Source organism: Eptatretus burgeri, chromosome 7, assembly GCF_056783735.1.
Source record: "Eptatretus burgeri isolate ZD-2024b chromosome 7, Ebu_testis_v1, whole genome shotgun sequence".
Lineage (NCBI taxonomy): Eukaryota > Metazoa > Chordata > Myxini > Myxiniformes > Myxinidae > Eptatretus > Eptatretus burgeri.
Genome location: NC_140967.1, coordinates 48596898 through 48609361, shown reverse-complemented (window position 1 = coordinate 48609361; position 12464 = coordinate 48596898). Strand labels below are relative to the sequence as shown.

At 40.4% G+C, this 12464-nt stretch overlaps 1 protein-coding gene across 3 annotated transcripts in view; it reads left to right on the top strand.

Annotated features, from left to right (window-relative positions):
• LOC147023228 (1-phosphatidylinositol 4,5-bisphosphate phosphodiesterase gamma-1-like) overlaps positions 1-12464 on the top strand; it is a 178743-nt gene that overhangs the window by 116620 nt on the left and 49659 nt on the right. For all 3 annotated transcript variants that reach the window (XM_085888403.1, XM_085888404.1, XM_085888405.1), the window contains one exon: positions 5015-5118. In XM_085888403.1, coding sequence (XP_085744529.1) covers positions 5015-5118 — 104 coding nt within the window. The remainder of the gene's footprint in view (positions 1-5014; positions 5119-12464) is intronic.

Here is a 12464-nt window from a genome sequence, read left to right as displayed (position 1 = left end):
GAACAGCTGTTTGGAAGACCAGGAGGGAAGAGTGGGATTGAATAGAGTGTGGGAGTTTATTCCAAAGGCAGGGAAAAAGAGGAATGAAAGAGTGTAGATGAGCAGTGATTCGTGATTTTGGTATTTTTACGAGAAGGGGGTTGCTGGTAGACCTTGAGCGCCTTGCCGAAATATGGGGGGGGGGGGTGGGGGGGACACATCGCAGACAGAGCAGGGGGATGGTGATTCATGACTACCTTCATCTGATAGAGGGATCACATTTATTGAGCAAGCCTTGAAAATACTTGAAAGGTGATTGGGTCAAGATTATGGTAAGTTATCTGTATAGATGGAATCCAGTATGGATTTATGAAAAGATGATCTCCAATTGATGCAATCTTCATTGCTAAACAGGCCCAAGATAAATACTTGGTATAAAAGATGAAATTGTATCGTGTATTTGTACATCATGAAAAGGCATATCATAGAATTCGAAGAAAAATTGTTGAATAGGCACTTATAAAGGGGTTGTCACACCTTGACGTTTTAGCCAGCGTATGGCAAGGTCCAAAATGTATGTAAAACGCTGGCATACGCTGAACTAGTGATGTTTTTTTTTTAAAGTTTTGGGCGTATAATAACGTGTTGGACATATGCATAACGTATTAGTAACGTACACAGAACGTTTCAATCACATATAGATAACTTATACCAACGAATGCTGAGCATGTTGTTGGCGTTCACAACCTATGCCCAACGATAGTCTAACTTGTGCATAGCGCGACAGCGTATCGCCGATGATCACGTGGCATATTCTATTCATAGGCTGCGGCTCGATGATTCAAATCACAACCGCACTAGACATCGAAGTGTGAAGCCACTGTCACACCTTGACGTTTTAGCCAGCATATGCCGACGTATGAAAAATTTGACAAACCAAGCTGGCACACGTCGAATACGTTATGGGTAAGTTTTGTATATGTTAAGAGCACGCTGGCATATGTCATAGTTTTTTGGCATACGTCGTCATACACCGAGTACGTCAATAAATTTTCAGCATGTTGAAAATTTCTCGACGTATGACACACGTTCCGCATACGCTGGCATAAGTTGTAGGCACGCTACGCGATCGTTGACACACGTCGACACACGTTACTTGTAATTTGCTCATAAGTCAAAACACGTCAACATAATGTTTATCATGCCCGAAACTTAATTTTTAACCTATGAGTAACGTGCTTTGAACCTATGATTAACGTACTTTGAACCTATGTGTAACGTATCTCTTACGCACATTGACGTATGTAGATGTATTTGATTGACGTCTTCCGGATGACCACAGAACTTACTGAACGTGTTTCTAACTTACAGCTACCGTATAATGGCGTATTGGCAGCGTTTAGGGGAATTGGTTTCTAAAAATGGGGTTCACAGGAGGAACCCGTCAGTGTTTCAGGCTCCGTGTTTTTGTTTTTTGTTTTTTTTATTTTGTTGATTTACGTTGAAGTGTTGATGTTTTTTTTCCATTTGTTGGCGTATTCATAACGAGTTGGACAAATGCGTAACGTATTACTAACATACACAGATCGTTTTGATAACTTATAGATAACTTATACCAACGATTGCGTAACGTGCCTACAACACGTTACTCATAGGTTAGAAATAAGTTTCGGGTACGCTAAACATTACCCCGACGTGTTTCGACTTATGAGTAACTTACAAGTAACGTGTGTCAACGATTGCGTAACGTGCCTACAACTTATGCCAGCATATGTGGAATGTGTGAGTCATACGCTGGCATACGTCGGAAAATTTCAAGCATGGAAAATTTGTCTAACACCTTGGCGTACTATGACGTATGCCAGCGTACAGAGACGTATGCCAGTGTACTACGAAAAAAAGCCAGCGTGCTCTTAATGTATACAAACTTACCCATAACGTATTCGACATGTGCCAGCGTTTTAGCCAAATTTTGCATACGTCAGGCATACGCTGGCTAAATCGTCAAGGTGTGACAGGGCCTTAAGGCATGTGATGACAAAGAACTTGTCAAAGTACTAATGTCAATTTATGGAAGGCTGAAAACAGTGGTGAGAACGAAAGTAGAATATATGGAATCCTTTGATATGAGGGTTAGTGTACATCAGGAATCCATATTAAGTCTTATTGTTTATTCCCATGTTGAAGGAACTCACAAAAGATTCACCTAGCATTTCTTTGGGAATTATTATGTGCAGATTATTTAGTTTTGACAGCTGAAACGCAGCAACAAGCGAGGACGATGTTTCAAAGATGGAAGTTGGCAATTGATAAAAAATGACCTCAAGTAAATGTGGTTTGGATCAAGTTTATGGTTGGTGATGAGGAAAAGAAGGAAAGTGCAGTGGCCATGTGCTCTGTATGGCAACAGTGTTGGGTCAAACTCGATTCAGTGCTTTGTTACTGAAATGTGGAGCCACAATAAATAAATGTCATGGAGTGAGGGCTCGTTTGAATAAGGCAGCCGTTGGTTTCAAATGTAAGGAATGCTGAGAGAAACTAAACAAGTCGATCACATTGCAATGTAGGAAGATGTGGGATTTGGAGTTGTTACGTAGGAGACATGTTGGATGTCACTGTTATTGTTTTGTATGCAGCCTGTAACTGCTGGTTGCATCATTTTCCTGGAAGCATCATTTGCCCCTGCTACCAGTGATTTGGCACAGGATTTGGCACGAAGCTGATACTCATTTTTCCAACCTTGTAAGGATGACCGGCTGAGTCAACCCACCTGGTGTTATTTCAACAGAAAAAAGGGGCTCAAACTCAAGACCTTAACTGTTGAGCCAGGCTTGGATGTCATTGGGAGAGTAGAAATAGCTTAAAGGACTAGGATAAAAGTAGCTTGAAATAATTGGAAAAAAGTTAGGAGATATTTCCACAAACAAGTTCACAAACAATTCCAAAGGCAGTAAAGCCAATCGTGAAAGTTGAGCAACGAGGGTCGAAGAATAGAAAGAACAGAAATGAGGATATTCAAATGGATGTGTGGTATGTCGTTGAAAGATAAATGGCAGAGTGAAGATCTTAGAAATGCACTAAAATTAGTAAGATAGAGATTGAATCGAGAAAGAGAGGCTTAGATCGTTTGTAAATTTAGGCCAAAGTACATGGTGGAAGCTCATTAATGCGATAAGTTTTGATGCAAATTGAAAAAGAGCAAGTGGAAGGCCAAAGAAAACATGGTGGAAACATGTGAAATAACATTTTTTTTAATTGAAAAAAAGAAGATACTAACATACCAAATGGAGATATGTCATCAAACGATAAACCCTCTAAAATGGGGGAAAAAGTCGTGGAACAAATATGACGATGTTGTTTTTGATGATTGTGATGATGATGATGATGATGATGATATGCATGACTTTAAATTGTCAATAAAGCCATTTTGTTATTGCTAAATAATCTGATTGATATTTTCAAATGGATTACTATCAACACCATTACTTTGTGGTGAAGCGGAAAATAATTAATTGTCATCAGTCAGTACATTGATGCGTTGGTTTTTATTCCTTGTTTGTAATCATCATACTAAAATATGCAATTTTGTGTCTGTCTGTCTGTCTGTCTGTCTGTCTGTCTGTCTGTCTGTCTGTCTGTCTGTCTGTCTGTCTGTCTGTCTGTCTGTCTGTCTGTCTGACCGCAAGTCATTCGGTCGTTATTTATCCAATCTCCTTCACCAAACTTGACAGGAGATCTAAGGGTCGCACGGCGGATATTGTACTGACTTCATTTGGGGGTTTTCCACCTTGGGTGAAATCTGTATTAAGGTGTATAGGAGAACTTAGCATGGCGTTTTTCCAAAGCTGCTTATAATAACAAAAGTAATAACAACACCAATGTAAATAATATAATATTAATGTTATCACAAAAAATATCAATACAGTACTAATAATATCTCCAAGGGGTTTTTTTCTCATTTGACAAACACTGTGGTAATGTGTATAAATAGCTTATCATGGTGTTAAGTAGGGCACCCCTACCAGAAGTAAATATATGATAAGCCACAAACATGTATGATTACCCTTTCACACAGTCGCTACTTCTGTTTAATACTAAACTGAAAGGGAGGAAACTGCAATAAACTCGACGTTCTTGAGGCATTCTATGCTTTTCGCGTCCCCCACAGACTAACGGGCCCAAGCTGAGATTGACTGGAATCTATATACCGCAAAGAGGATAATTAACGTTGCCCTTCCTGCCGCTACCATAGGGAGCGCGTGTACTCGTAGATATACATTTGTTTTTTAAAATATATAATTGTTTTAACTATTTCCATCTGAAATTGCTGAGAACATGACTTAAGACATCGACATCACTATTTAAACAGGTAAAATTGCATAGCATTTAGAAGTGAAAGATATTGAACACATGGAATTCGATAAGCTAACAGAATTTGCATGGGATCGTCTTCGTAACATCCTACAGATGAAATTGTGCCCAGCCAAGAGGTATGCCCACTCACTTTTGAGCTGTCTCACCTTGGTTCAAATCCTGACCCAGCTATAAACTATCATCGTGGTGTTTCACCTCGATCGCCTCAATGTGTGTGCCGTACCTCGGATGGACGTTAAAGTGGGGCACCTGTTTTACTAGCATTATTTGGCAGACATTAAAGATTCCACTTTGTCCTTCACAAAGAGTAGCCGAGCTATCACTGGCATCCTGACCAAATTCCAAATGCCTGCTCTAACCTACAGGGTTCACTGCATCAGCAGCACCGTTGCTCCCCCGCAAGAACTGGTTGCAATGTGCATGAATGTGTGAAGTAACTAAGCATATGCTGTTCATTACACATATGTTGTTGAAATGCAATATAAAATTAAATATTAAATGCTAATGTTAATTTTGCATTTTACTTTAGACGCTTGATTGGCATCAAGAATGATGTGGCAGCTCAGGTATAACCCAAATGTAATGACTTTGTGAGTAAGATGTTGCTATTAAATAGTAGCTTGTGATAAGTGATTCACTTCCTTTGTCGGTTGTTATGCAGCACATGGTGAAAGCTCTCTACAACTATCAAGCTCAACGTGAAGATGAACTGTCATTTGTCCAAAACTCCATCATTTATAATGTGGACAAACAGGAGACTGGCTGGTGAGTAGCTGCTAATAGAACATTGATTTGTAGAAAAACAATTCAACAAAGTGGTCATCGGTGTACTTTTGCATAAATTACAAACATTTAAGAGACAACTAGAATGCAAGACCCATCACTTCGCTGATGGGAATACCAATTTTTGCATATTTGTTTAAAAAATTAAGTTGTTATAGGGAAAAAATTAAATTAGGCGGTGTGTAGATACGGCCAAGCTGTACACTCAGGGAGTGAGAGGGGGAGAGTGTTGATGAGATATTCATCACAGCCTTTTTAGATGCTAAGTTCTGAATAACATATGACAACACACAAAGAGGAAGATGAAAAAAACAACAAAATTCTTGCCCTCCCCCTTCCCTTCCCCCACCTCCTCTCTTCCTTCTTTTGATCAAATGTCTGGGGTACGTATTAGGCATGCCAGGAAACAAACTCTCCTCATTGGTGTTGAAAAAAGAAAAAAGAAAAACAAAACAAACATGGAATTTGAAAAGCTAACAGAATTTGCATGGAATCGTCTTCGTAACATCGTATATGGGTGTATCTGTGTGTGCATTGCTATGATGTGCTGTGTAGAGGGTACCATTATTGCTTGATTAGTGGTATCCCTTTTAAGACAATTGTTGACGGACGGACGCACACCGTGCACACCGTGCATGCAGGCACACCAATACCGAGATTCTTTTAAATATTAGATTCACGCATCGTCATAATTTGTACAATTTAAATATGGATTCAAAACAATATTTACAATGTATTTTTTTTTTCATTGTTGTGCATATCATACTGCTTTGAAAAATGATGCGCTTCGATTGACTGAGGAACCGTTATCCTTACAATGCATTGGCCTTTACAACTACTCCTGCAATACATTGTCAAATTTATGTTAATGAGGAGGGAATGCAGTCATCGCACAAGCAGGAATTTTGAACTAAGCCATTGTTCTGGTCAAAAGGCCAACGGATGTCCAGCATATTCAGAGAATTCCCCTTTTTGATTCATTCATTCATTATGTCCATACTCTGCAGACAGGAGCATCATTACTGCCAAAGCATCCCATGGCAGGGTTACATGACAGGCTACACAAAATAATCTACCCTGGGAGAGGTAGAATATTTCCCCTGAAATATACATGTAAGTGCTGTTAAGTTCTTTGATGATTACCAATCAGTTTTAGACTAAATTCTGACTTTTCCCACAACTACTTAGCCAATGTAGTAGTGGATGATTTTAATGTTAATGTTAACCCATCTCCAGCCCTTTCTGTGGCTGGGCTTGCTAACCATCTCATCACCATTTCTAACTCTTTAAACTTCCACCAAATGATCAGCCTGATTACACGTTGCAAATCCTCTGACTTGCAAGGGTCAACACTGGACTTAATTTTTAGTAACAAACCTGATCTTGTCAACAAGGTCTTTGCTTCACCTGGTCTAGGTTTGAGTGACCACGACAGGGTCTCTTTTCCACTGTCATCCTCTTTTAATATCAAATCACTGAATCACACAATCTACCAGAACAACAAAGCTGACAAATAAGTACTGTCATGTCCAGAGGGTTTAGCCCCGACCTGGATGGATGGCCAAACAGTTCTCCCTTGGAGGCTTACAGTTAACCCTTTTGGGAGATTAATGGCACACGCGCGCGTGAAAGAAATGGCGGTAAAGAACAGAGGCACACGGGTTGCACTCAACCCACAACAGACACATGGACACAAGCAAATTAAATAAATAATGATTTATTAAACAGAAAATCAACAATTATAATGAAAATGAATCAAGACGTGAGGTCACCTAAATCTAAATCTAATTTGAGGCACCTCCACACAGACTTAAATACAGACAAGTGGTCATGTAACAAAAGAAAATAAGAAATCCCTTTTCGTTCCTTCACTTAGCTGAGTCCAGGTGATCTTTTTGCTGAGGAAGTGTGCTCGGACCATGTCGGCACTGCGCGCACGAGTAACCACGTCCCAAAAATGGTGCCGAGCAATTAGTGAGGCAATAATCAATATCAGGGCTCCCGAACCATAGTGTAGCTTCTTCATCGACTGCGCTTGCCGATCCCGCTCTCTGCAGAATGGCGCCGCTCCCTTCGGTGATATACACGAGGCTTCAAAGTCTGACTCTCATGACCAACCAAGAGTCAGTGGCCAGAGTCTTGCTTAGCACGCTGCAAGTTCGCTTCAGCACAAGTATGAGAATCGCATAACTATTTCGTCGTGCTGAGAGGAGAGCATAGCGAGATCCTCTGTCCCAGCCATGTTCCTCTTTCGACTGTTACTATAACCTCCCTCACACCGAACATGTGCATTCGCTCCTGATCTCTCTCTGACTCACGTGTCCTCACACTCCCATGGTCTCTCAATCACCTGGCCTCCAACCAATGTGGCCTCTGACGAATGTGGCTTCTCGTGCTCTTCTTCTTTCCTACTCATGTCACGCCTATCATTCAGCAGCCTCGGGGGCGTGACTTCGCCCGCCGTCATCCTTGGAGACAGGGATTATTCCTTCTTGATCATGCAGCTCGGTTGTAATGGTTGTTGTTATAAAACACAATTTTTCCATTGCTTGTTTGTCATACAAAAAACATAAGGAAAAGTCACAGGAGGCAATTACATCGTGATTAAGGAAATTATCCTTAATCCATATCTAATTAACACCACACAACCACCTGTGGTGAAAAGTAACACTTAAGCTCACAGTTTCCCTGCTTAGTTTACATCGAGATGTTTCCTTCACATCCACGGACCAAACAACTCCATTTGATCCTATCTTTCCAATGAAATTCCTCCATCTAACCCACAAACATAACAGTACTTTGTTAATCACTTGATCAAGTCCACTTGTACACATACTGTATCTGTCACCAGATTTGGGCATTGACCAGGTTTGGGAAAATTTAAAGGATTTCCTGTTTGCTGCTGTGCATGATGTTGTCCTCATTGCCAGACAAAAAGGCAAAAGAAGGCGACCCTGGATCTCCTGTGAAATATTTACTTTAACGAGGAAAAAAAAACAGGGTTTAGAACAAGGCGGTTGTGCATGGGAACGGCAACACACATTTGGGCCAAATAGAAATCTTTCCGAAACCAAGTTAAATATCTCATTAGGAAATCCTACAATCATGATATTCATGCCCTGTCCCAAAACTGCATGACAAATCTTCAACGATTCTGGTTATTTGTTGGTTCAAATCACAAAAAGTCTTCAGTAACCAGTCTCCACACGACTGACAATGTCATTCGTGATCCTCATGCTGTCACGAATGAATTTAATCTCAGTTTTCAAGGCAATATTTCTTGAGATAACATTCCATTTGTATTTGTCCCATGTAGTCACGACTGTGATCAATTTCGTCAGACACTTATCCAGACTAATTCTATTGAAGTTAAGAACTTGCTGATACTTTTCAAGTGTATAAATCACCCAGTTTTGATTACATTTCCCCTGCGCTCCTCAAACTAACCACTGACAGCGTAGCCTACCCACTCTTTATGATGTTTAACCTCTCACTTGCCACAAGCAAGGTCCCATCTGAATGGAAACTCGCAAATGTGGTCCCTATACATAAATCGGGAAACCTGGATAACCCAACTAATTACGGACCAATTTCACTCTGTTCTTCAGTCAGTAAATGTCTTGAAACAATTGCTGCCAAACATCTCATTCATCATATGTACATATGTGGCCTTGTTTCAGACTGCCATCATGGTTTTCTCCCAAAAAGTTCTTGCATCACACAATGTAATTCATCATCACTGGGCCAAAACCTTGGACTCCCTCAAACCCCCTTGTATTGATGCTATATTATTGGATTGGTCCAAGGCTTTTGATTGTGTGAGCCACGGTATTCTCCTTGACAAACTGCGTAGTTATGGAATGTGCGATCTAGTCCTGCAGTGGTTTCAATCATACTTAACAGGCCATGAACAACGGGTGCAATTCTGCAGGGCACATTCAGCCTGGGCACCTGTTCCCTCAGGTGTTTCCCAGATGTCAGTTCTCAGGCCCCTGCTTTTTAATGCTTTTTCCTCTGACTTGCCATTCTGTGTCCAGTGTAACCTGCGACAGTATCCTAATGACACTGTAATTTACGGAGTTATCTCTGGTCAAGACGATGAGCTCGCTCTGCAGAATGGTTTACATCAGATCGACATTTGGTGTTCTCTTAATAAAATGAAACTCAATATTCATAAATGTAAATCGATGACCCTCACTTGTTCTAGAAACCCACCCAAACCAGTTCACACAACATGTTCTCAAACTCTTGAAATCACTGAGCATAACAAATATCTGGGCTTGTCCGTTTCCAAGGATGTTTCCTGGAAGCTCCACATTAACACAGTTGTCTCAAAAGCAACCAGAATGACTGGGTTTATCAGAAGACTTGTTAATTGTAAAAATGAGCCGATTATTTAATTAACAACCACACCGCATGGCTTGCGGCATGTGTGCTTGACTTCGCTTCCACACTTGGACATTCTTGGAGTTTATCTCCAGCGGTCTTAGGTCATCTGTTATGGAGACCCAGCATCATTACAATTTGCTGTTGAAGAATGGGCATTTGAACCCTCCGCCAAGTTTCACCCTGTTACATTTGGCTGTCAAGATATCTTTCAAATCACTGACTCACTCATATAAATGTTTACTTCTTTCTAGATGAGCGATAAAGTTTAAATTTTGCATACTTGTCCAACTCGAAGCCACGATCACAGAAAAATAAATGTCTGTAAATGAAAATAAACGTCAACCACCGTCAGGTGGTGGAGCTTCGTTCCCCTTCATGGAGTGTCACGTGACCACATACAAGACATTGTACAAGACATAAAACCAGCCAGAAAGTTTAACCCAACAAACCTGAAATAACAAGCTAATCTTGTGACAAGATTCCAAGAAGTAAATCATGAGAAGCTGTGCAGGATGCCACAAAGAGAGGAAAATGTGGATCAACAGCGGTCACAATTTCATGACACACTTTTGGGGAGTGCTTCTTATGTTTTTTTGGGATAATAGAGGATATAAATAAAACTGACTGGTTTATGGAGAACCAAGATATCTTGAAGCTAATTATTGAGAAGTGAAATGCTCAAATTGCCGATGGAGATAATCCACCTCAAGCTTCTTTCTTGAGACTCCAGAAAGCAAAGCACATTACTCAGAGAGAAACGAGAAACTGCATCCAGCAATATTGGTTAAAATTATGTGTGAATTCAACTCTGTGCTGATTACGGTGACCTCCATGGGATGTATCAAGGGATAAAGAAAGTTAATGGGCCTGTCCCACTGAAAATAGGTCCACGACTACACAGAGATGGAAATCCTTTAATAGATCAAACACAATAGATGGACCGCTGGGCAAAAACAAATTGAGACACTTTTGATACACACGAACCAGCTTTTGACAAAACAGCCTTTGATTAACTTCCTGAGCTTTCTACAAGACATGACTGAGATAAGGTGCTGACTTTTGCTTAGCTGACAGCTGCATTGCAATAACTGAAGTCAGGGAAAGCACCAGGAACTGACAGAATTTCCTCCTGAACTACTTAAACATGGAGGTAAAGACTAAAGATGTAGCAGTAGAGTTATTCAACATTCTTTGACACTATTGGCCAAAGGGTACCCGACCTCAAGAATTGAAAGAAGCAACAATATTCAGTTTACAAAAAACAAGAACGACAGAAGAAATTGTAACAATTATCGTGCAATTTCTCTTCTAAACACTGCTGGTAAAGCTATGGCCAAGATAGTGCTGAAGCGCCTACAGATGCCAGCAGATCATGTGTAACACGACATGCAGTGTGGGTTTAGATCTGGGCCAGCTACCACTGACAAGGTATTCACTTTGAAGCAGCTGCAAGAAAAGTGCATCGAGCAGAGATGTCTCCTCCACTTAACCTTCATTGATACAAGTAAAGCATTTGACTCTGTGAGTCTTATTGGATTCTAATTGTGACTAAAGAGAGTCGGATATCCTCCAATACTTCTGAACATAATTCAGGCCTTTTATGATGGGATGCAGGCAGCTGTATGAAACAGTAGTAGCCACTCAAGACACTTTACCATGAATAATGGTGTCAAACAAGGATGTCTGTTGGCATCCACCCTTTTTGGCATCTTCTTTTCTCGACTTATAAAGCGTGCCTCATCAACCACAGCTGGTATTGCTTTACATACAAGGAGTGATGGTAAACTATTCAACCTAGCAAGACTGCGTGCCAAGTCAAAGGTGCACAAAGTTCTTATTTGTGGGCTTCTGTTTGTTGACAATGCCGCCTTCTGTGCGCACACTGAGCAATAGACCTTCAAGCAGTGTGTAATAATTTTTAAGCTGCTTACAAAGAGTTTGGTGTAACAATTAGTCTGAGGAAAACTGGAGAAATGGCACAAGGTGTTGAGCTTGATACCATCTGTATCATTGGTACTAACCTCAATGGAGTAGATAAGTAATGTTACCTTGATTCAGTAGTACACTGACAATGTCCAACAGGATGCAGGGAAGTCAGCAATCACATTGGTGAAGCTTCTGCTACTTTTGAAGGACTGAAAAAAATGTGTCTCGGCCAACAAGAGATCATGAACAAGATGTTGTGTGAAGCTTGCATCCTTAATGCACTACGATATACAACAGTGAAGCTTGGACAATTTACAGTAGGCATGAGCAGCACCTTCACCCATTCCACCTTCGCTGTCTTCGCCGCATCCTTGGGGTGAAGTGTTATGACCAAGTTTGACACCACTATCCTTTAGAAATCCAAAATGTCACCCCGAAGCATGCTCATGAGGTAAAGACACCACTATGGGTTGGTCATTTATAATAATAATAATAATAATAATAATAATAATAATAATAATACAACCGAAACAGGCCTTTTCGAACCGGTAAATGCAACATGACAATCATCGGAAGCCATCTATAATTGGAAGCGAAGTGGTGCGTATGCACACATGATGCTTAATGTCATGTTGCTTTTATCAAGTCGGAAGGGCCCATTTTGGTTTTATTATTTCACCTGACCACAATCCCACCTCCTGGCTGATGCGCAGCAAGTCGGAGACAATGTGCTCATGTGGCAGATGGCCATTGTTGCTCACACTTCCTGCAGTTTTGGCTGTTATGGGACGTGATCTGTGCCTTGCTGCTCCATCAAGTTAGGGGATTTAACACACACCATATATATATATATATATATATATATATATATATATATATATATATATATATATATATATATATATATATATATATATGAACCTTGATTCCATTATATATACATTCTGTGTCCAGTGTAACATGCGAAAAGCATTATATAGACATATACAGTCACGTGCATGCCGTTCACAGCC